The sequence below is a fragment of the Mytilus edulis genome, chromosome 7 (assembly GCF_963676685.1).
Source record: "Mytilus edulis chromosome 7, xbMytEdul2.2, whole genome shotgun sequence".
Taxonomy (NCBI): Eukaryota; Metazoa; Mollusca; class Bivalvia; order Mytilida; family Mytilidae; genus Mytilus; species Mytilus edulis.
In genome coordinates, this window is record NC_092350.1 from 41,426,613 (window position 1) to 41,452,164 (window position 25,552).

The 25,552-nt window shown below is 32.7% G+C and overlaps 1 protein-coding gene across 2 annotated transcripts in view; it reads right to left on the bottom strand.

Annotated features, from left to right (window-relative positions):
- Positions 1-9,204: 9,204 nt before the first annotated feature.
- Positions 9,205-25,552, bottom strand: part of LOC139481472 (potassium voltage-gated channel protein Shaw-like) — a 28,048-nt gene continuing 11,700 nt past the window's right edge. The window contains exons 3-5 of one of the 2 annotated variants that reach the window (XM_071264834.1): positions 15,916-16,020; positions 11,312-11,539; positions 9,205-9,591 (exon numbers count right to left, since the gene is read on the bottom strand). In XM_071264834.1, coding sequence (XP_071120935.1) covers positions 9,527-9,591; positions 11,312-11,539; positions 15,916-16,020 — 398 coding nt within the window. In that variant the 3' untranslated portion in view covers positions 9,205-9,526. The remainder of the gene's footprint in view (positions 9,592-11,311; positions 11,540-15,915; positions 16,021-25,552) is intronic. The other variant, XM_071264835.1, reaches the window with a different exon arrangement.

The following is a 25,552-nucleotide window of genomic DNA, read 5'->3' on the forward strand; positions in this document are numbered from 1 at the left end:
GAGATGCTCCAACGACAAGATGATCGGTATATCTGCAGAAAATACCACAATACGAGAAGTGTTCCAATCATGCTTACCACGTTAAAATTAGTATAATTTAGGCTACCATATCATAAATATCATACCATCTTTTTGCTACTCTATTTAACGTTACTTGTCAAGAGCTAGGAAAACCATACACTGACATGCAGGCATATACTTAACATCAAAGGACTCTTACAGACATCCATATCTTGTACAATACAGTCTTCATTCGTCAAATCTCATCTTATAGCTACCGTTAACGTTAGCGTCAAATAATGTAGGATGATTATCGTTAACCTACGCTTCTTTAACAAATACATGTAGTTTACCGTCATTCATCATGTATGGTACCCCATTCCGACCCTCTGTATATTTTAGATGCCATACAGCAATGAAATATCCTCATTTGATTTTGTTTTTATGTGTCTTGTAGCAGCATGTGTCATGCAAAAATTTCCCAAACTCGACTTTTTTTTTCTCGAGATGTCTTAAGAGTTGTTTTTTTTAAAACTTTAATTTACACTCTTTTAATATGACTATAATTTATAGTCTGTTTTAATGAAAATCACATTTAAAATATTTCAAAAAAAGTAAAAACGTGCTGATACTAATGATGCCATAATTACAATTTCTGATGTATGACGTATGATGTAGACATATATTGGTTCTAAGTTGCGAAAGTACTTTTTGGGTGAAGGGTCGCTACTAATGGGGCATTTTTCGACAATTATGCTGACTGTACAAAGATCTTTCATGCTTATACTCGTTTATATTTTATTGAAATTAAATATAGAAAAAATAAGATGTTGTATGACTGCAAATGATACAACTCTCCAACAGAGACTAAATGACGTGGAAGATTATGTACTTAATCTTATTGTATGGCCTTCAACAACGAAGCTACGAAACTGGAGAAATGAAAGAGAAAAAAAAACCAGTCTGACTAATATACAACTCATGTTTATACATTTTTCCGGGATACATAGCAACAACTTTATCCAAATATATTTATGTTATTTAATTAACTCCTCTCAAATTCATTAATCCTTCACTCACTGCATGATGTTCCCATAAACATCGAATTTGTGCACGTGATGAAATAGATTTACGTTTATTCTTTTCAAATATCCTACACATTTTGTTGAAACCATTGGTGTTGAGTATTACATACAAACTAATTTGTTATTTCAATGTTTTATTGTTAGCCGATTGATCGGGATTTACATTTGCTTCTGAGAATGAACACGAAGCATATTTGATAAATAGTTTCGGAGAAAGATGGGAGTCAGCTGTTCTTGTTTTATCAATCCTTTCAGTACTGTGCGATGAAATTGGCTGCTGGAATACATAAGATAAGTTACAACATATGCGTGTGCCATGCAAAAATAAATGATACTGTGACCCCTTTTGTGAACCCTTTTCTTTTGTGGATACTTTATTTGGCATTTATCCCTTTCCAGTTAAACCCGCGGCGATTTAATTTCGCAATTTTCAAATGACTCAATGATGAAAGATCAAACTTCTGCATATTCGCGACAATTTATATTCGCGTTATTTTTCTACTCGAGACATTCGCAAAACTAAATAAACCAGTAAAGTAGTAAATAACAGACCAGTTTCATTAAATGCATCTGTTGCAAGTTAATGGAACACATAGTTACAAAACATTTAATGGACCACCTTGAAAATAATAACATCATCTATGATATCCAACATGGCGTCTGAAATTCACGCTCGTGTGAAACTCTGCTACTTTCCTTCATACAAGAATTATAAGAAACAGACAATAAAAGTATTCAAATCGATTTAATTATCATGAAATTGCTGATGCATTTGATAAAGTTCAGCGTCGAAGATTTCTCTATGAATTAAAATGTTATGGCATCTCTGGACAAACCTATGAGTAGAACAGGCGTTTCTTTCGAACCGAAAACAAACTGTTGTCATAGATGGAGAGTCGTTATTTACGGCCCCTGATGTTCTGCAAGATACTGTATTGATCCCCGTCTTGTTTCTGGATATATACATCAATGAACAACCAGACTTCTTGACCTACTGTACGCTCATGCTATTCGCAGATGATAGCATACTATACAGTCCGATCAGATCCTATAGTGACAATTATAAACTCCCAATTAGATCTAGATGCTCCTCTAATTTGGAGAGGGATTGATTGATGGCTTGTCATACAAATGTACAGCGCTATCTGTCACCTAAAAGAATCAACCTATACAGTACTGTTACAGTTTAAACTGTCATACTTTTGAATGTGTAACATCACTGAAATAAGTACCTCAATACAGTCACGCCTCAAATGGGACACACATAAATGACTTAACATCCAAAGTTAACAAATTACTGGGTTTTCTATAACAAAATCTTAAAACAACAAATCCACACAAAACCCAGGCATACCAACCACTCGTCCGACGCAAACTTTAATATGTGTATCCTGTTTGGGACAATCATGTAACCGAATCGGTATCCAAAATTGAGATGCTCCAACGACAAGATGATCGGTATATCTGCAGAAAATAACAGAATACGAGAAGTGTTCCAATCATGCTTACCACATTAAAATTAGTATACCATCACAAGCAGAATTTAGTCTACCATATCATAAATATCATACAATCTTTTTGCTACTCTATTTAACGTTATTCGTCAAGAGCTAGGAAAACCATACATTGACATGCAGGCATATACTTAACATCAAAGGACTCTTACAGACATCCATACCTTGTACAATACAGTGGAATCAACTCCCTGTGATACTTGTGCATGCACCATCCGTATATAGTTTCAGTAAACAACTCACTCCAGTTTCTTTTTGTCTATTATTTAATAGCATTAATATACTAAGATTGTATATTGTTTTAATCTCAAATCATAATCATCGTATGTCGATCTAATATTGTACACTAAAGGAAGACGAAGTATCTGTTATCATGTTCCTTCAAACATGACTATTAGCCTCGTCTAGCGAAACTTTTCCCTTTGAATCTACGAGAATTAAGCTCTAAACAATCACTGTCGTTTGAAAAATAGTCCAGATTGGAGCAGAAACTTTCAAATCTTTTGTTTCATTGTTGAAGACAAATTAATGATCAAGGAAAAAATAATGACCATAAGGCAAAGAAGGACTCGAAAATCCTTGACGAAAATTTCTTATCAATTAACGACATCCATCACTATTTTAATCGGTTGGAAAAAATAGACAACAGTGAAGAATTTGGTGTCTATCGTCAAACTATATGAGATTACGAGACTATTTGTAAATATACAACCCGATAGATGTTCAATTGTACAAGTTTGAAAACGAAAGTATGATTTTTTTCTTTTTACACAAGAAAAGAAAAGTCAAGACTTAGACCTTTTAACAATTAGCTTAAAGCAACAATTTGGAAGGTTTAGGTCCAGCAGAAGGAAACCAGTGACACACGTGCTTGCGTTCAGAATATGTAAAAACTTTTGATAAGCGATTTTGCGATACGTCATATGAACATATAAAAGAGGCTACAGATTTGAAATTTGAAATGATTTTTTTTGTTCATTCAATATAGGTAGCAACCGTAAACTTTTCAAAGTGACCACTATAACTCTACCATACGCAATTGGGTTTTTTTTAAACATACAATACTCTTTTTGAAAATTTGATAAATTCGGCAATTTTATATCGCAACAATTGACACTGTCATATTCCATATACAATTACACAAACAATTAATGGTACCAAATTAATTGCACCAGTTTCGCATTTCAACAACGCAAGTTATGTCTCTTCGTTGATGACCAAGGCCAATCTATTAGAATATCAAAAACTTAATGCAAACGTTAGAGAGCTGATCAAACCTTAAAAGGACTTGAGATATAGCCATATCCGGATACGGAAATCAGAACTTTGTATTGTTACTCCACCACTGTCTAATTTTAGGGGATGGTGGGTATCCCGCCGACATGTTAAACCCCGCCACATTCTGTATGTATGTGCCTGTCCCAAGGAAGGAGCCTGTAATTTAGTGGTTGTCGTTTGTTGCAGTTTTGCATATTTGTTTTTTGTTCATTTTTTGTACATTAACTAGTTTTCTCGTTTGAATTGTTTTAAAACATTTGTTCATTGATGAAGGCCGTATGGTGACCAATAGCTGTTAATTTCTGTGCCATTTGGTCTCATTTGGAGAGGTGTCTGATTTGCATTCATGAGGGAGATAAATTTCATAATTTAAAAATGGAATAGAAACCAAAAAAAAAAGTATTTTCCTCGCTCTTTATCTCTCGTGCGTACAGCTGATTCAAAAAGAAATGAATAATGATGGTCTGTTGAAAACGCTTCTACCAAGCATAATACATGTGTTGTCTATTGAAGTTGTTATCTGGTGAAGAAATATGTTTTAAAAAACAAAATCATATATCAAGAGATTATCTGAAGTGACTATTCTAAACATTTATACTATCTTCAAGAAATTTTAACGGAAGTTCACGCTTGATAGGATCATAGATTATTTTCAAAAATGTATACTACAGTGGTAAATTAAAGTCGAATTGTGCGTGACATATGTAATGTTCTAAATAAATGGTAATTGTGGGTCAGGATATTCATTTTTAAAGTTGTACAAAGATTTAAAAACAGGGAGATTTGTTCCATAACAATTATTTTTATGTCGATGTCGATTAAGATGTTGAAACTTTATTTAAAGTGACCTTATTTTCGAAACATGTACATATTTCTAAGCTACATGGACCACATTTTTCGGTCAAACTGACTTCTGAGTAACGGGCAAACCACAGAATAAACATGTTAAATAAGAATTGAAAATTATATTATACGAGTTTCTTATACTATGTTCCTAATTTTGACATTTTTGGGATACGATTGCTTTCAAGCAATCTGTAGACTTATACCATTGGCTCAGAGCAATGCCCTCACATCAACTGTTTTATTCTAAACATTAAGGCACATATCGGATTCTTATGATTTTCTTGCTTTAAAAGGTAAAAACAAACAAAGGAATTGAACTTAAACAACTTTCCTATAATGTTCTTTTCATAATCCTCATGTTTGATATTTCCCTTGACTTGTATGCGTGTTTTTGACAACACGGAAAATCAGAATTAACCAGTATTTATATTTAGTGTTTTTATAAATTTAGAAATACGTCAGAGGGAATTCCCTAGTTTTGGTATTATTTGCGAGAGTTCTCTGAATTCAGATCAATCTATTTCTGTCATATATAAAGAAGAACTGAAGTGGAGTTTTTCTTATATATCACCGTTATGAAAGTGATATTTGATATTGTACTTCCATAAAGATATAGAGAACCATCTTGGTCGTTTAGTTAACATTTAATATATGTTCTTGCTGCATGGTTTGTTAAGTTAATTATGCGCATGCGTATAGTTTTCTTGGCTTGAGTATCTGATTGAATAGTTCTTCTTCTTCTTCTTCCAGGTAAGGAACCGGATTCATTGCTGAATGTTAATGGTTCCGCGCGAAAACTTTACGCAGTGTCGGGCAACACAGAAAGATTTCTCTTGGCTATTTACAAATTACATTTAAAACGTTCGCAAAAAAATATACAATTAAAATTATTTACAACTGGTTTTCCTACTTCCTTTCAGAGCATGCCTTCAGGGCAGCTCTGAATCCCTCAACGGTGTTGGTCGCTGTAACTGTTGTTGGTAGGTTGTTCCAGTCCCTGATTGTCCTCGGGAAGAAAGATTGGCCATAGGTGTCTGTACTTGTTCTTTCTTGGAAGAAGCGGTTTTTACCTCTGGTCCGGTTATCATTCGGGGTCAAATATTGGTGACGGTCTATATCTATAAGTTCATGCTGGATCTTGAATAGCATGCACAATCTATTTGTTTTCCTCCGTTCTTCGAGGCTTTCCCACTTTAGATTTTTAACCATATTTGTGACACAGCCAGGTGTTCGGTCTGTGTAGTTGTTATTCACAAATCGTGCTGCTCTTTTCTGCACCTGTTCAATTGCCTTGATTTTATTTTGGGCGGTTGGGTCCCATACTGTGCTTGCATATTCCACTGCAAGTCTTACCATGGACACATATGCAGCTGCTTTTACAGGTTTTGTACAGCCTTTGAGGTTTCTACGTATAAACCCCAACGTTCTGTTTCCTTTGCCTACTGTATTGTCTATGTGTTTATCCCATGTTAGGTTGTTGCTGATGGTTACTCCAAGATATTTACTTGCTTCCTCTGTGTCTAGAGTATGACCGTGAAGATGGTACGATGTTTGTATCACTGGTCTATTTTTGGGGGATATTCTAATGACAAGGCATTTTTTGGCATTAAAACTCATCTGCCATTTGTTTTCCCAGTCTTCCAATGCTGTTAAGTCCTTTTGTAGAAGTTCACTGTCAGCTTGGTTGGTGATGGTACGAAAGAGAAGGCTGTCATCCGCGAACAATTTGGTCTCTGATGTAGATGCTGTTTCTGGCATGTCATTGATGTAGGCCAGGAACAGTAATGGACCAAGGACAGTGCCTTGGGGTACACCAGAGAGTACTGGTACTTGTGAAGAGACGGCACCCTCTAATATCACGCTCTGTTTTCTGTTATGTAGGAAGGATCGAATCCATTTATTGGTTTTGGGGTTGACGCCGTAGTATTCCAACTTGTGTAGGAGGCGGTGATGTGGTACCTTGTCAAATGCTTTTGCAAAGTCAAGCAGGATGATGTCTACTTGGCCGCAACTTTTTAATTTCGATGCAATGTCGTTGATGGTTACGATTAGTTTGGATTCGCATGATCGTCTTTTGCGGAATTCGTGTTGTGCATCAGTTAGTATTTTATTTTTGTCAAAGTGGTCCATGATGTTGCTATGTACAATATGTTCTAAGACCTTACATGTGATGGAAGTTAGAGATACTGGTCTGTAGTTAGATGCTAGTTGCTCTGGATTCCCCACTCAATTGATTAATCTAAAACTCATATGATCCTTTCTATGTATGTCTGCTATTGAGGTTTATTGTTGTTGCATAATTTTAAATCATACTAGAACACACCCGTATATCGCGGGTCCGTGACTGAATTAATATATAACTATGCGCAAGCCTTATTTTAGTATTAGTATTGTCATCTGATAAAGTCATGCTGATGACGGCTGACAAATTGGACCTCGTAATTTTAGTATTATAGATGCATCATTTAGATTAAAATAAATGTAGTCCATATCCTACAACACCACTTCAGGCGAAATAGAGTCTTCCATATTATCGTTTCGAGTTGTCTCCCTTCCGGAAGTAATTTCCGTGAATTCTGAATAAAAGTATTGTACAACACATTGAGAAAAATTAACTCGTTAGATGTTGATAAACGTCGTATGATATTAAAAACGATCGCAATTTAAACCGAGGAATGTGTACGGAAAGGAGTCATGATCCAATGACCCAAAGGAAATTGAATATTTAAAGAGTTAGGAATGTGGTTCCTCCTGGAATGAGGGGTGTAGGACCTTTATCGGAACTCCGGGATCTGGTGTTTTTAAGCTCGGGATTTCGGGATTGACCCTTTTGAGATTCGGGAATTCTATTTTCGAACTCGGGATGTCGGGATTTAAATTTATTTAATTTCGGGACCTCCGGCCGGCATTTCGTGTATTTAAGCCCGGGATTTCAGGATCAGAACCCCTCCTGTCCCTCCTCTGGAATAAACGTAGGAAAATAGGTGATAAGATACGAAGTGAAATACCTTCTCTCACTCTCAGTCTCAGTGACTGCTGTGGAAAGTAAACTTGGAATCGATAGTACAAAAATAAATCCCAATAGGCCTGAGTACATTGTTCATACACTTTTATCCGGGATTGGCTATTTTGTTACTATTCAGATTACCTAAATTACATTTTACATGTGTAGTTGAATTAGTTTTGAAAATAATATTATCCAGCTACATGTATACATGTGTCAATGAAAACAGTGGCAATCGTATCCCTCAGAGCAATTTGCTCTTTGATTTTAAAGGGAGACGGATTTATATAAGTTTTTCTTGTTTCCAAATCCCTGTATTTATATTGTATAATTATATTTCGTGCACTTTTTGAAAATAAAATATTGTTTAGATTAAAACTAAATGTCGCATTTTGATTTAGAACATTATTGCTGAAATCATAAAAGACAGCATGGTATAATGTTTGAATACTTGTTTGTTGACGCCTTTGTCAGATTTATGTGTGTTTTTTTTTATTTTTTTAAGTCAGTTGTGCTTTGCACCTATTATGTGATAGGCTTACACAATTTCGGCTGCGACTTACTAAATTATTGTCACCTCAACTGGACATGGTGATACTTAAAGCCACCTCAGAACAAAAATGCTATATCGGGGCGATTTTGTCAAACTTATGGAACTATTTAAACTACTGGTATACAAGCGAGAGGTTTAGCTTGACTTTAAACCAAGTTTTACCAACAGTTTTCTTCAGAAAGTGATTTTATTCAGTCAGTAACCTTCCATTCGTTCTGTTGGTTGCCATAAGCGTTTGGTTTTTGTAAAGTTTTATGGAATTCCTCCTCCCCCTTTTTCAATTCACCTTGAAGTTCGCTGTTGTGTTGCTTAACTTATGTCCAAGATTCAAAAAGAAGGACAAAGATATTAAGAGGACGAAATAAAACCTACATCAGCACGCAAAAGACACACAACGAAAAGAAAACGAAAAAAGACAACAAATGAAACTTAAGACTGAGCTTCACGAATCCCATCAAAACCGAGCGTGCTAGTGAAAAATAAATATTGACAATGTACCTGATTGTTCTCTCTTTTTATTTGTCCTGTTTACTTATCCTAAATGTGTTGTGCAAATGTCTGTTTCTTAATTTAATGGTCAGGTATGATGAATAACAGCTCGGTAGATTAAAATTAATTTCCTCCTTTGTTTGTTTTTTTATATAAGAGCCAGTTAGTAGCCGGTTCTTCCCAAATGTACTGGCACAAGAAATTGATATATTTAATGTACATTTGCTGTCCTTATTATAATGCAAGTGTCTGACATAAATATATATATCTATATATAAATGTTGCATCTCCGTAAGGAAATTTTGATATTTGACGGGTTTGTTTTTCTGTTTAGGCATCAAACATGATTATACGTTAATTAATGGTTATAGGTGATTATTACCATTTAATCATTGCGGAAAGTTAAAATTATTTAAGATATTTAGCAAAAATCAAGAGACTGTGGAGTTTTTAATAATGATAAACCATCATGATAGACTTCAGTAGAACATATACTAATTGGATATTCAAAATGAAAGGATTTCTCATGAGAGTAGCTCCATGGTCATGATGTAAACCAGTGCGGTGTTCTGAATAAATGTGTATATCTGTTATTCTTTAATTAAACAGCTACGCCTTTCAAGGTCGGTTTCTTTGAACTGGTACTCTCTGGCACGTAGTTAAACGTCTTCTTTGAATTTGTACCCTCTGGAACGTAGTTACACGTCTATACTTGTCAGTGACGTTTTTGTTTTAACTGGTACTCTCTTGCACGTAGTTACACGTCTATACTTGTCAATGACGTTTTCTTTGAGCTGGTACACTGAGGTGTAAAGTAGCTACCTGAAATGAACAATTTAGGTTGCTTTTATAATTCAGTTTTTGAAAAACATTGGTTAACTTATCAAAATATAGACCTGGTACTACCAAAGTCGTTTCACAAACAACATTGACCTCTTGTGTTTTATTTCTCTTTCGAACCTGTTGCTCTTTGTTGTTTACTCTGTCATCGGCTTTACTCTTAATATTACTTTTTTATTTGCTTTCATTTTCTAATGTCTTTATAAATGTATAAGTACGACTTGAGCTTCTGGTAGATTTACTCAGTGTTGAAGACCATGCATACAATTATGCGCTCAGCAAAAACTGTCTCGTGTATCATTCAAACATTACATTGGCACATCGTTCTTTTTGTATGTGCTTATTTCAAAAACCAACACATGGATGTATATGCAATAGTAAATGGAATCATTACACTAATATTTGGCGTTGTTTAAAGAAACATTTAAAAAAGGCTAATGGCTTTTTAATTTTTAGTGCAAATGTTCTCTCAACTGAATGAGACATTACTATAGCTCTCAAGTAGAAGACGAACGATTATAGCGTTGTTTCATTGATATAACTATTTGCCAGTTTATAATTCAAAAATTTTGTATATACACCTACAACATTTCGGTTTTCCTCCAAACGCAACAAATTAATTAAGTTTATCCATGTTAAAAACAGCATGCTGATAGAACGCACTGAATAATTATAAAACAGATTATACATAATTTGTCAATAATAAATTATATCTTTTCAAGCTTAACTTACAGTAGATAGAAATATTAGAAATAAACAGATGGGAATTGTATAAAATAATGAGCACTGAAAGACCTATACATTGCCTCCAGTAATAGATTGATTAAAAACTTGTTAATTTCTTGTTTCTGTCGACATCACTTTGTTTTTCCTACTAACAAAGCTGAGAGGAATGTTGATATCGTCGTTGGTACATAGTCAAAGCTTATTAGTTAAGACACACATCTCGTTTATATCTCGTTTGATTAACGAGATAAATTTCAGATGCGATTTTTGTATTTCAAATCCCAATATTTTTATTAGTCATATTAAAAGAAGACTCACATCTCGTTCTGATTAACGAGACAAATTTAAGACGTGATTTCTTTATCTAAATCCCTTTATTTTCATTAGGCATATTAAACGAAAAGCGCATTTGACACAATTTAATACAATTGTACTAATTAATTGGCTTTACGTTCGTCCGTATGGACAATTTAGGACTTTGTAGCCATTCGTTTAAACCGACTGACCCCTAATATAAGATGCCAAATGACAACAGAATAAACCAATAAGACGTATATTTTGACAGATAAACGTATTCGGATATTATGACATTCATTATACTAAACCAAACACATCAAAAGCGAGGTTTCATTAATGGCGACTCGTCACTGAAATGAAGTAACGCAATACCTAATAATATCAAACACCCTATAGGAGTTGAAATTATCGCGACTGCTGGCACCGACTTGCCCCTCCAATAGATCCTATTTATCCAACTTATTTTATTAGAAGAAAACGTTCTTTAAAAATCAAATTAACCTTACTACCCACTCCCTCTTAATTTGTAAGTAAGATTTATATTGTGTTTCTTAATATCTAGTTTTCTATTTTCTTCTGTTGCAAATAATTGCTTGTTAATTTCTGTCTACCTTTATCACTTGAGCATTGTCTTCAGTTGTCTCCGTGTTGATTAACGGAATTTGATTATACTATTTACCTCGTTTTAGTCTGTGTCGACGATGAATTGGAAGTTCTTCCGCATGTTCATATAAAACACAATTTTCTTTACTGGTTTGTATATTATTATTATCAACGTCTACGTGGTGCCGAATATCATCACACAAAACAGGCGATGACGTCACTGATGGTGTAATATGATTGTCTGTTAAATCATCTGTAAATATCACACTTATACCAGTTGTACCATTTTGAGATTCTTGCGATGCTGAAATAAAATGCACATCTTTATTATACATGTGTAAATGTCAATGTTATCAAATTTTTTCACTTGAAACAATATACATGTGCTTTTAAATCAAATCATACATGCATCAGGAAGTCCGACCGCTCAAAATCCAAATTGATTGTGTCAAGGTTGTATAAATAAAGGCAACAGTAGTATACCACTTTTCGAAATTCATAAATAGATTGTGAAAAAAACAAATCCGGGTTACAAACTAAAACTAAAAAGAGGAAAACTACGACAACACAGAAACACAACACTAAAATGTAACACACACAGAAACGAACTATAATATAACAACGGCCATTTTCCTGACTTGGTACAGGACATTTTAAGAAAACAATTGGTTGGTTGAACCTGGTTTTGTGGCTAGCCAAACCACGCACTATATGGAAATGTGAAATATCACACTAAAATGACACCATTACATGACATGAATACAGTACACTATTATGGACAGAGAATTACGCAAATAAACAATACAATATAGTACAACGAAACAACAGAAACACTGAAGTGAACACACATCAATCGACAATGCATGCAATACACACAGAAACAAACTATACGATAACAATTGCCATTTTCTTGACTTGGTACAGGACATTTTTAAGAAAAAAATGATGGGTTGAACCTGGTTTTGTGACTAGCCAAACCTCTCGCTTTAAATGCAACGTTAAATATAACATTAAAATGACAAAATCACATGATGGGTCTACAATACAAATAAATGGCAGAACATATAGGACAGAGAAACACACAAATAATAGCTATCAAAAGGTACCCGGTTTATTCTTTAATACTCCAGACGCGCGTTTCATCTACACAAGACTAACCAGTGACGGTCAGAGCAAAAAAGTTCGAAAGCCAAAACAAATGCTAAAAGCTCTATGTTCCCTTAAAACAGGATAACAAAGACTATTTATATTGATAAAAGGTCAACTCTGCTTAGATCGTCTGAATTATTTTGTCAGTTGCAAAACAATATACACTGGGCTAATCATTACCACAGGGACACACAGCCAACAAAGGAGTGGTATCGACCTATTAATAGCTAGTAAAAAGAAGTACTTTATAAATTTGGTGTTACTGAAGCTTTAGAGGGACAAAAAACACAGTAACGAATTGTGGGATACTATGTAAAACAAGTGAATTTTCGGATTTTGATTCATGTCATGCTTGTTGTAAACAATTTTTTTTAAACACTGTCGCCGGCAGTTATTGTGGATTAAAAAATAAAGTTGAAAATCTGTTAAAGTCTTTGACATGCTTAGTGTTACTCATCATGTCTGCTTTTCATAGTGAATCAAAGTTATATATTACACAGATATAAAAAAAAACTTGTACTTATCAATGGCTAATTGTTTCATTTCCATGTTGCCAACAGCATTTGTTTCTATAAAGTGTTCATTTGTTGACATCAAGGGGGTTTAAACTTTTCAGTCGATGTTTGTATGAAGTTGATGAGACGAACTACAAATCAATTTTACAATCGTCTGTTTTATCATTGCGTTATCATACTAACTTTCTTAAGCTTTCGAAAGTGGCATGTATATAGTTATTGGGTTATCAGTCTGTTTGTCTGTCCGTTCTAGATAACGTCTTTGTATTCACTTTTGTATCTGAAACGGCTTTTTATACGCTTGACAAAACTTTTTGAAACTTTCACAGAATCTTACTCGCATGAGTCTTGCACCTGCTATTTTGTTCTTCTTGGGATTAAAATTGGGATGACATGGACTTCGTCATACACATAATAGTTCACATTTGTATCTTCTGTCCTTAAATACCTCACTCAATAATCTTTCTCAGAAACTTCACCATATAAATCCATTTTGAATCTACTATTCTGTATTTGGAACAAATTATTTTTAGGGTTTCCCTTTCTAAGATTTGTATGTTGTCATTACACTAAAAACCATTAAAGTCTGAAATGGCCTATATCTCTACTCGACTGTACTGATTTTTACTCGACCAGTCTGAATTGGTCTAACTTTTACTTGACATTTCTCGACCCCAGTCTGAACCATACTCGACTGTACTGAATCGTACTTGACCCTTATCTTTGCCGTTGAAAATAGTCTGAACTATTACTCGACCAGTCTGAAACAGTCTTAACCCATTCTTGGTCTGTACTCGACCTATTTTTCCAGTCTAAACCATACTTAACCAAAGGTCTGAACAATACTCGACCAGTCTGAACCATACTAGACGAAATAACCTCTACTTTTTTAACTGTTAAAATAAATTTCATTTTAACTAACATATATAACAAGAGCCAACAAAGTTTATAAATTGTTTAACCTTATATTAGAAATATATCTATTATTATATTTAGGATAAAAAAAATAATATATTATATATAAGTTATATCAAAAAGGGATAAAATTAAATAAATAAATAAAATTGTTTTTCTAAGTAGTGGTGAAATATAAAGTATAACCCCTGCTTGGGGCAAACTCATAAATAAGATCACACCTGGTCAGAGGTATTAAATTCTAAATAACATTTATTCAAAATTGCAACATCCTGTTAAACTTTTTAAAAAAAAACAAGGCCTTTCGAATATACAAGATAAGTCATACACGAATTTAAGAAAATAGGGCTTTCTTTTTACCTACAGGTAAAACACACATGTACTGAGGCAATTAGACCATATCAAAATGTTTAATGAATGCCATGTCTTTAATTTGACAAAAAATAATTAAATCAGTTGAAATAAATGTTTACTGTTACTTTGGAACACATTTCCTTTTTTAAAAGGTTATCAAGGATCGCTCTGGAAATTCTATTATCATGATTATATTAAATTCTTGGCTTAATAAAACAAAACAATAGAGGTCTCATTTTTTTTTAATTTATTAAGTTGTTTTATATTCTATTTTATATTAATATTAATAAAAAAAACATTCACTGCATTATATTAACTAAAGTCAACTGACAACACTGCATAAATCTATACTAGGCTTAAGTTAATGGTGAAAATAGTCCAGTTAGCATAAAATACTTCAGAAATATTCATAAAATTTTGAATAATATTGAAAATATTAGTCACAGTTCATTTTTTAGATTATTTGATCAGCTTGTTTTATTTGTATTTTAAAGTTGATATATATTATTCTGTAAGTGTTGATTAATATTGTGTTGAAGTTATATTATGATTGATTATTGTGAAATTTTAATTTCAATACTATATTGAATACATTTTTAATATCAAGTTGTTGTTCAAATTTCATTTTTATTAAACATATTTCCTAAATTGATAAAATTCAGTTGATAGATACAAAGAATAGGTATAGGTTGGTTAAGACTCGGTCGATTATGGTTTAGACTAGGTCGAGTATGATTCAGACTAGGTCGAGTACGGTTCAGACTAGGTCGAGTATGGTTCAGACTAGGTCCAGCATGGTTCAGACTCGTATAAAATGGTTAAGAACTGGTCAAGTACAAATTCAGACTGTTAAGTATGGTTCAGACTACAGTCGAGTATTATCAAGTAAATTTCAAACCAATTCAGACTGGTCGAGTAAAAATCAGTACAGTCTAGTACAGATATAAGCCATTTCAGACTTTTACTGGTTTGTAGTGTTACTTTATTTAGGGGGTACCCATTTTGTATCTTCACAATCTTAAATACATAGCTCATTTTGTTGTACACCTCCTATATTGTGTTCGATAGTTCGTATTTGTTGTTTTCCTAACCAAAGCATGGAGTTATTAATAACTGTGAATCCGCAACTCTTCCTCAACCACTTATTACAATCTATTATAGTTTATCACAATCTTTTAAAAAAAATACCTGGTTAAAGAAGAAACCAGGCTCAAGCTAGCAGCCACTCACTAGCAGCCACTACGCTAGCAGCCAGTTTCGGATATGTCTACAAACCCAAAGGTTGCCAAAGATTTAAACGTACTCAAAATGTTTTTATTAATATATAACCACTATATTGTCAGTTTTTAATATATATTTAAGCAGTTTCAGACCGTGGCACTATTCAATGAAGACGGACGGATTTTTTCCAAACTTGTTTCCGTTTTTGAACTTTATGTAACATTGTAATATTTTATCTTAATTTTTTCATTAATAAATACTTTTAAAAGCTAATGAATTTAAAAATTCAAGTTCACAGCTTCACTTTTCACCTAGTGGCAAAAAAAAAGTATTGTCGTAGGAATTTTTTTTTATTAACATTACCGTAAGTGTGGGGTAGGGTGTCCGACCCCAACTTTGGACCTAATCTTAAAAAAAATTAAGACGAACTACACCCTGAATTCAAGTCAACCTTAGCTTCAAAGATTCACTTTGAACCTAGTTTCGAAAAAAAAGTATTGCCTTAGGGATTTGTTATTAATATTACCGTAAGGGTGGGGTAGGGTGTCCGATGGTGTAATTTGATTGTCTGTTAAATCATCTGTAAATATCACACTTATACCAGTTGTACCATTTTGAGATTCTTGTGATGCTGAAATAAAATGCACATCTTTAATATGTGTACATGTCAATCTTATCAAATCTTTTCGCTTGAAACAATATACATATGCTTTTAAATCAATCATACATGCATTAGGAACGCTCCAAATCTAAATTGTTTGTGTCAAGGCTGTATAATGCTAAATGCGCTATATTCCCTTAAAACAGGACAACAAAGACTATCTAGATTAAAATATCAACTTTCCTTAGATCGTCTGAACTTTTTTCTCATAATTTGTTTGATCAAAAATCATGTCAGTTGCAAAACAATATACCAGTAAACTGGTGTAATCATTACCCCTGGGATAAACAGCCAACAAAGAAGTGGCATCAAACATTGCTTTTAAATAAACGAAATACTTAATGCATTTGGTGCTTCTGAATTTATAAAGGGACATGCTTACAAAAAAAAACAAAAGATACGAATTGTGTTATACTATTGTTAAACAAGTCAACGTCAAGATTATTTCCATGCTTGTTGTATCTTTTCGAACTTTTAATTTTAAATATTAATTTAATTTTCTTTCAGTATCATCATTTTTCTAAGTCTTGAGTTTATAAAAAAAAAGAGCATATTGTGAATGACTTTTTCTTTCAATTCATTAAATTTTCATTTTTAAAACAATGTCGAAATTTTTCGTCCCTGTCACGATTATTTTGGAGTAAAAATTCAATAGCTAATCTGTTTATGTCGTTGACATGCATACATGCTTTGTGGTATTCGGCATTTCGGCATTTTTATGCCCCACCTACGATAGTAGAGTGGTGTTATGTTTACTGGTTTGTGCGTCCGTTCGTTCGTTCGTCCGTCCGTTCGTTCGTCCGTCTGTCCCGCTTCAGGTTAAAGTTTTTGGTCAATGTAGTTTTTGATGAAGTTGAAGTCCAATCAACTTGAAACTTAGTACACATGTTCCCTGTGATATTATCTTTCTACTTTTAATGCCAAATTAGACTTTTTATTCCAATTTCACGGTCCATTGAACATAGAATATGATAGTGTGAGTGTACTGGGGACACATTCTTGTTAATAGTGTCTCAGATTTATATATGAAACAGATTTTGAAATACTGCCACTCATCAAACACTCATTGGTTCATTTCCCTGTTTCCAACATCATTTGCCACTTGAGTTTTCATTTGTAGACGTGAGGATAGTTTAAGTACATGTTTGCATGTCTTTGGTGAGATGAATAACAAATCAATTTTACAATCGTCTGTTTTGTTATAAGTTATTGAATCTCACTTTCTAAAGGGGTGATATATAATAATGGAAGTGTCCTGTCCGTTGGTTCGATCGTCCTTGTCCCTATTGTTTTATATCTGCTTAACAGAAGTTTGTGAAAAATTCACAGAATCTTTCTGGCAATTATGTCCTTTTTTTCAGCTGCTATTTTATTTATTAATTTAAATGAGATTCGGGTTAACATTGGGGTGACATTAACTTCATCTACAAATTATGGTACACATTTGTATCCCCTCTCATAAACCCTCTTCATGAATCTTTCTCAGATACTTCAATATAAAAGGCCATTTTGAATCTACTATTCTGTTTTTGGAACGAATTAATAAATGGCTTTCCAAAGCAAACTATGAGCTTTGTTGTTGCTTTATTTAGGGGATATCCATTTGGTATCCGCATCTCCTATTTAACCTCTTATTACACATGTATTATTTATCGAAATCTGTTCACAATCTTAATCATGTAGTGCTTTTGTACACCTCATATTTTGTTTAATGGACACAATCGTTTTTGGTGTTTCCCTAACCAATCAATAAATGTGAATCGGCAACTCCTCAGCAACCTGTTACAACAATCTATTCTATAGAATAATATTTTTTATGGACCCCTAATTTCATTTTTAATCAGAATCTTTCCTGCGTTTCCCCCCCCCCCCCCCCCCCCCCCCCCCCCCCGTAAACCAGCATGTGAACACTTCAGTTCACATTTATATCCTGTTTTTCTCCTTAACTCCTGATCCAAATTTTATGAAATTTCTCCGAATCTACACCGCGGATGTTATCAGTTGTGTTATCACCAACAAAATAATATCAAGAAGAACAACACATACAATAAAAAATAACAACACATTCATTTAAATATATGTTTTTCCAAAATACAACAAATATATCAATAATCCAACCAGAAATAATCTCATTATAAAAAGATTTGAAAATAAACTCAGAGACGAATGCAGTAGTATAGAACCTATTTTGAAACATAAATTTAAAAAAAAATAGGATATATATCGCCATTTTTTAATAAAATATCAAAAAATCAAAATAAATCTAATATATTTTACATTGACCATGGAAGTATTATATTGACAATACTTCCATGCATTGACTAAAATACTTTTTTGTTGGCATTCCTAGAATGTGACATAGTTCGGTAGTTGATATTTTCTTATCAGATTCAAAGAAATCGCTAAAACTGGGTTAAATTTTTGATAAAAAAGTAAGATACATGTGTACATGTTTAATAGTGAGTGTTATAGAACATATGTTTACTTTATAAAAACTTATAGTGACTTCAAAGAATCTCAACTACTTTGAATCTAACAGAAAGAAGGTAGTGTTTCTGTTCTAAAAGGTTAAACATATCGTAGTTATCCAAGAAAAACATCCACACTTCAACTGGTGGATTAAAACGATATTGTATAGTTGACATGAGTGTCAGCAAGTATGTGGAAAAGATTTGCTTCTCTTAATTGATGTTTAGGTTTGTTTCTGCTCTAAGTTTTTACGCATCTCAAGCCCTGGTTAAGATTTCGTATATAAGCTATTAATTACTAATATTTCTGAAACAATATTTATATAATAAACACTGATCTTGCTAATGAGATATATCAGTAGGAATCAGTGTCTCGGTTATGAAAACTCCAATGAGTTTTACAGACGTATAAACATACAGTATGTAGGTGCATTAAATGTATTTTTTTATTTACTTAAATCTCAATTAGCTGAAACAATGCTTAATTACTGTGGTAAATGAATTTATTAATTCCTTGTGGATAAATGGATTTAAGTTAAAAAAAATGTTTTAAAACCTCATATTTTAATATAAACTATTAATAGGATTAATAAATTTAACTAATGATATAGAAATGAGAAAATATGATACGATTACCAATGGGACAACTCTCCACCAAAAACAAAAAATCGAAGTTTACTACAATTTACTATAGGTCACCCTACGACTTTAAACAATGAGCAAAGCCAATACAGCACAGTCAGCTAAAAAAAACGCACCGAAATGACAAACGTAAAACAAACAATTCAAACTATAGGAAACTACCGGCCTGATTTGTGTACAAAATAATAAACGGAAAACGAATATGACATACAGCGATAAACTACAACCTCTGAATTACAGGCTTCTGACTCGGGACAGGCACATACAGAATACTAGTATGGCGGGGTTAATCTAGTTTGTTGGTGCCAGACCCCCTCTCTCTTTTCCAACAACCTTTGACAGGGATGAAACAGTAATTATATGAACAAACTATAAAAATCTGTTGAAAAGGGCTTAAGTCATCAGATTGAAATATAGCAGACAAACGTCTACTCTTCTTTACCAGCTGTCTATATTTTTTCATCGATTAACAATTATAATTAATACTATTAAATGTCGTTAACAGAATTATGTAAATGCATTTTTTAGATAGAATACGAGAAATCAATATTATTTTTGAATATTCAACAATTTCTGTTTTTGCAGAATTTTTTTTAACAAAATGCATCATAATATTTTTTTCTCTTATGTAAATGAAAAGTTTCATAAATTTGAACGATGATGCAGGGCGAACTTGTTTCCGTTGTATATTTGATTCACCCACGAATCAAACAAAAAGAAGAGTCTATACATATTTTTAATTATTTTCAACAGTTGAAACATTTTTAAATGGCAATGGCAAAATATAATTCTGTGCCTATAATGTTAAGGTTTGAGGCGTTTAGATAGAAAACCCTCAGATAATTGGTGCTTATTTGAACCACAAAAAGCTGGTCAAAATAATTATGACGTCTGGTAAGGCTATTTTTATGTTTTGAGTCTTCATACGACGACTATGAAAGCGTCATAGCAAGAAGTTGCTTTCATGATATCTTATTCACATAAATAGCTTAAAATTTACCAACAAAATAAAATGATGAACTAAAATCATCATTTGATACGTAGCGATCTCACTTCGTATTAATTGTACTAGAACACACCCGCGAAATCGCGGGCATTCAAAGCGTAGTTTAAAGTATGTAAAGTGTTGTTGGAAGAATTTTGTGAAATATTGAATGACTGGAGAATTTCAGCAAATGTATCATAAGTCATAGGTTTTTTTTATCCTTCCTACTTCATTTCCAAAATTCCCAATTTTTGGTTTTCTATCAATTTCAATATGAACATACATTTAGTATGTTATGAACATTTAAGTAAGGAACCTGTAATTCAGTGGTTGTCGTTTGTTTATGCGTTACATATTTGTTTTTCGTTCATTTTTGTACATAAATATGGCCGCTAGTTTTCTCGTTTGAATTGTTTTACATCGTCATTTCGGGACCTTTTAAAGCTGAGTATGCGGTATGGGCTTTGCTCGTTGTTGAAGGCCGTACGGTGAACTATAGTTGTTAATTTCTGTGTCATTTTGGTCTCTTGTGGAGAGTTGTCTCAACATGGCAATCATACCACATCATTTTTTGTTGTTGTAATAAATGAATTTTGTAAAAGATTTAATGACTGGAGAATTTCAGAAAAGGTATCAAAAGTTCACATGAATAATTTTAGCGCTTATCTGTATATTATGAACATTCATTACTATATAAATAAAGTGTATTTACTTTCAATTCCAAGTTTACTAATCGATCCATGGTGGTCAATTGATATAGTATACAGACCCTCTCCATTTAATAAACTCTGTGAATATACTTTATTCGTAGTATATGTATGTTCAAAATATACAGAAAAACGCAAACCGGAAGTCTAATCTGACTTAAAATTTCGTCCAATGATGGGACAATATACGGATGCCTTTTTTTCGTTTTTCTCCCAAAATAACTCAATCTGAATAATCATATAAATGGATGACAAATGCGACTATGCACTGTACCTATAGGACACAGAGGCGTGTTGATTAATTTATAGTCACGGAAAGAAGAGAAGCGACACACACAATGAGGTCTTCTCGTTTAATAGTATAGAAGATAACAAACATTGAAGAGCCAAATATATCGAAACAAAAATAAGAACTACAGACCTATTACAAGTTAAACATAACAAGTTATAAAATAGCGAAACAAAACATGACGAATAGAAAATCTTTTTACTGTTACTATAAACCGTAAACAGACAAAGACATATCCGCCCTTAACAATTTATGACCATCAACAACAATGCATTACACAGAATGAAGCTACATTCCAATGAAACTTGGAACACAATAACTTTGTTTAAATAGTTCGACCCACGACCGAAGCTAGGATTGTATTGATAATCGATAGAAACATGAGAAAGCAGCCGGGAACCAGTTCGCAAATCGAAAAGAAATATTTGTCCTGATCGTGTTACAATGTTTAAAATATGCAATGACTATAAAACAATTTAAAATAGAAGGTTACACTACATGCACATTTATTGTATTGTGCAATACAGTCAGTAAGTAAAATGTAACAAAAATTAGAAAAGTCGCACATGAAATTGTATTTGAAATCTCTATTCATACTGGACGTGACTGTGTACTTAAACATCCCTATCACAACATGGTGCCCTCGGAGAGAGTGGTCGAACAGACTATTAAAATACAACATAATCTGGTGCCCTCGGAGAGAGTGGTCGAACAGACTATTAAAATACAACATAATCATTCTAGGCGAGAGTAATTGGCGAGACTGAAATTTGGAAGAAGTATTGTACATTGAATAATAATAAAAAAAAATAGTGATTTTCTCTCCATTTCCTCTGTTGGATATATATTTCACGTTTTGCATTCATTATTATTTATACTTTAACAATAATGTCGGTTAAAGCACAAACATTATTATACGAGTGTTATGTGATGATTAATACACGATAACTTCATTTGTGAAGCTATATACTATTATACTAGATACGTTCTAAATTATACATGCACTAGTTTTGCTATACCTACACTTAATGTAAAACAGCTACTTAAAATAGAATGGAGATTGTATTAATATCTTTTCAATTATAAAACTGCAATCAGAAACAACACAGTTCCTGCGCACTTTGACAAGAAAATTAAAAGGAGAATGTTTATTTCATCAAAATGTTATCGTTTGTACATCGAAGCCGATTTGTTAGGCATCTGTTGAATGGGGAATAAACATCGAATAACTAAGTGTTAAAATAAAATTCTCTAAACAAACGTTGTGAAGTCATTTTCAGAATTACATTATATTCCTCCGGCCAGAAAGAAATCTATAATACTAATGTAACTATGTTTAAAGAGAAAGCTAGCATCAACAATGATTGCCTTTATATTCATGGGTTTCCAAGGTATAAAACCAGGTGTTTATCAAGTAACAAAGTATATTCTCCTTAACTTTGTTTAAACAAAAATAATAATTGTTTCATAAATACATAGCCAAAATATATAATTGTATCTTACTTTTTCCAAATTCACATAAAGAGTAAAAGTATAAACGATCTTATTTGAATAGTACTGTAGGATTTGTAAAATTCTAATGTTTTTCCATGTAAATATTAGTTATATTATATTGCTTGAAAAAAATGACTGAATTTTGGAATTTAGAATAAAAACAATATCTCACTGTTTTGGTAAAATGTTGCATCGAGGGATGTAACGATAAAAGTTGTTTCTATGCTTATCGTATATATGGAATACAATGATATAAATATCACCTCGAATACTGTTTCAGCCTATTTATCTAAAAGTCAATATCCGTCTATTGTCCGTGTGATACCCCTTTTTGGTAGTCAAATGCGATAAACGCCCTTTTATTAGTAATACAGAAAAATCAAACAGGTGTGCAATGCAGTTATTGTTTAAAGATGATTTTCACTCGTATTGAGAAAAATTAAACTCATATTCCAGTTATCACGATCAAAAACTTCCGCTCATCAAAAAGCTCTTTTAATTTAAGTTGTTTAAAGCCGATTTTAAGTAATATTTAGAAAATGAAATTTATATTCCAGTTATCATGGACAAAAACTTTCGCTCTTTAAAAAGCTCTTTTAACTTTAGTTTTAACAGAATTTGCTTGATTTTCAAGACCTGCTAATATATTTTTCAGAATATGAATCATCGGTTGTACTCTACATTCAAACGATGGTAACAAGAAAATCAATGGAATTTTGTCAAATATAGCACACAGAATATAACATGTCTAAATGTCTTCCTACTTTCATGTCTTCTAATTCGAACAAAACATGGTTGCTGCACATATTTTTATCCCAAACACATGGCATACCAGCATGTGTGATTTCACTTTATCTTTAATTTGCAATGGAATCAATTATTGTGTATGCGTTATACAAATTATAATATAATGCAAAATGGTTGTATTAAATAATCTCAGGTTTAATGTACAAAACAGAATGATGGGTTGATGAATTGAATAAGGAAAATAACTTTGGTTTAATAACAACGAGGACATTCATTTTAACACTCATTATTTAGGGAATCATCTATTCTATATTTGAGATACCTCATTTCATTATATCACACAATAGGCCTCGTCAATGGTTGATATCAGTATAGCACAAGGCCAAAAGTGATTATATTTTTGGGGGATGGCATATCTATCACATTCTCTGTTGTGTTTTGTTGCTATTTTATTGTTGGGTTAATTGCTGCTTCATTACGTATCATATGCTTCATATGAATATTCTGTTTGTCTTTTTACAGGAATGTGAAACGTTTTAGATCTTTACAGCAAAATAAATCACTCAGTAGAAACTGACAGCTGTCTGAACTCTAATCTAATTCCTCTGTCATCTTTCATAAACTCACTGATGATATAAGTACTTCAGCTACATGTTCAGTTCATGGAGACTGGCTATGTACTTCAAAGATGGTGCGAATCAAAACTAGAGTTAATGTCTACAATCGTATTATGTCAAAAGCTAACTGAAACAGTTCTCATATATCTGTAATTGTTTTCCCATCACTGTTTGATATTATCGTTTGATTTCCAATTTGTATTGTTTCGCATATTGTTATTCGGATATTGTTCATATAGTCATATACGGATACCTGCTGCATTTGTTTGCAACTGTCCTAAGTCAGGAACCTGATGATCAGTGGTTGTCGTTTGTTGATGTGGTTTATAAATGTTTCTCATATTTTGTTTTTTATATAAATGAAACCGTTGGTTTACCCGTTATAATGGTTTCACACTAGTCATTTTGGGGGCCCTGAACTGCTTGCTGTTCAGTGTGAGCAAAGGCTCCGTGTTAAAGACCGTACTTTGACCTATAATAGTTTACTTTTACAAAAGTGGTGATTTGGATGAAGAGTTGTCTCATAGACACTCATATCATATCTTCTTATATCCATATATGGGTATTGTTTATTTTGAAGTTCGTATGGTAACAAGTTGTTGTTTAAATTCTTGTCATGTATTAAAATAAGGAGATGTAGAATATGACAACAACAAATGTCAGCAACTATAGGTCACCGTACGACAATCAGCAAATTAAACGAGCAAAAAAACGGCTTGATTTATGACAAATTAATTGACAAAAAACAAATATGACAGACAACAGCCAATGACAATCACAGATACACAATAATCACAAAGATACACAAAGATACACAAAGAATGCCTTTTCATTGGCATTGATACAACATCTCTTTATTTTGACTGTAATATTTTTTCTGTCTATGAAGAAATAACATAAAAAATTTGGTGCACACTGAATAACGCGCATAGCGGGTTATTTCACAGTATGCACCACATATTTTATGTTATTTCGAATAGACAGAAAAAATATTACAGTCATTTCTTATAATTTAATTCTAAATTCCATTTTAAACCGTAGAAAACAACGACAAAACGTTGATGACGTCACGGTCACATGACTAAATTATATCTATGGGCTGATAACAAAATAACGTCACCCAATCAGAAGACGCGTTACATCCAAAATTAAAGTATTCTTCAATAGTTGTAACGGTCTTATGTAACTAATATAACAACGTGTACTATTTTCGGCAAGTGCTTTGAATATCGGTAGTCACTTTTTACATTGAAAAAAATATATATCAAACGTACTTTAATATGTTTGTAGACGGAACTTTTAAATTTATAGAAATTATCTATAAATTTGATATCTGATGATTTTTTTAAAAAAAAAAATTTTCATTACAATTTGATCTTCAAACTGACAGCGATTACTAAATTTGCTTTTTACACTGAAAAGATAATTAAAAGATTGTTATGTTTGTAAATGTAACTTTAAAATTTATCGAAATTATCTTTTTGATAACGGATGTTTTTAGGTGTTTATGCATTAAAATTTGACAGCGAGAATTATTTTGCCTCATTTCATAT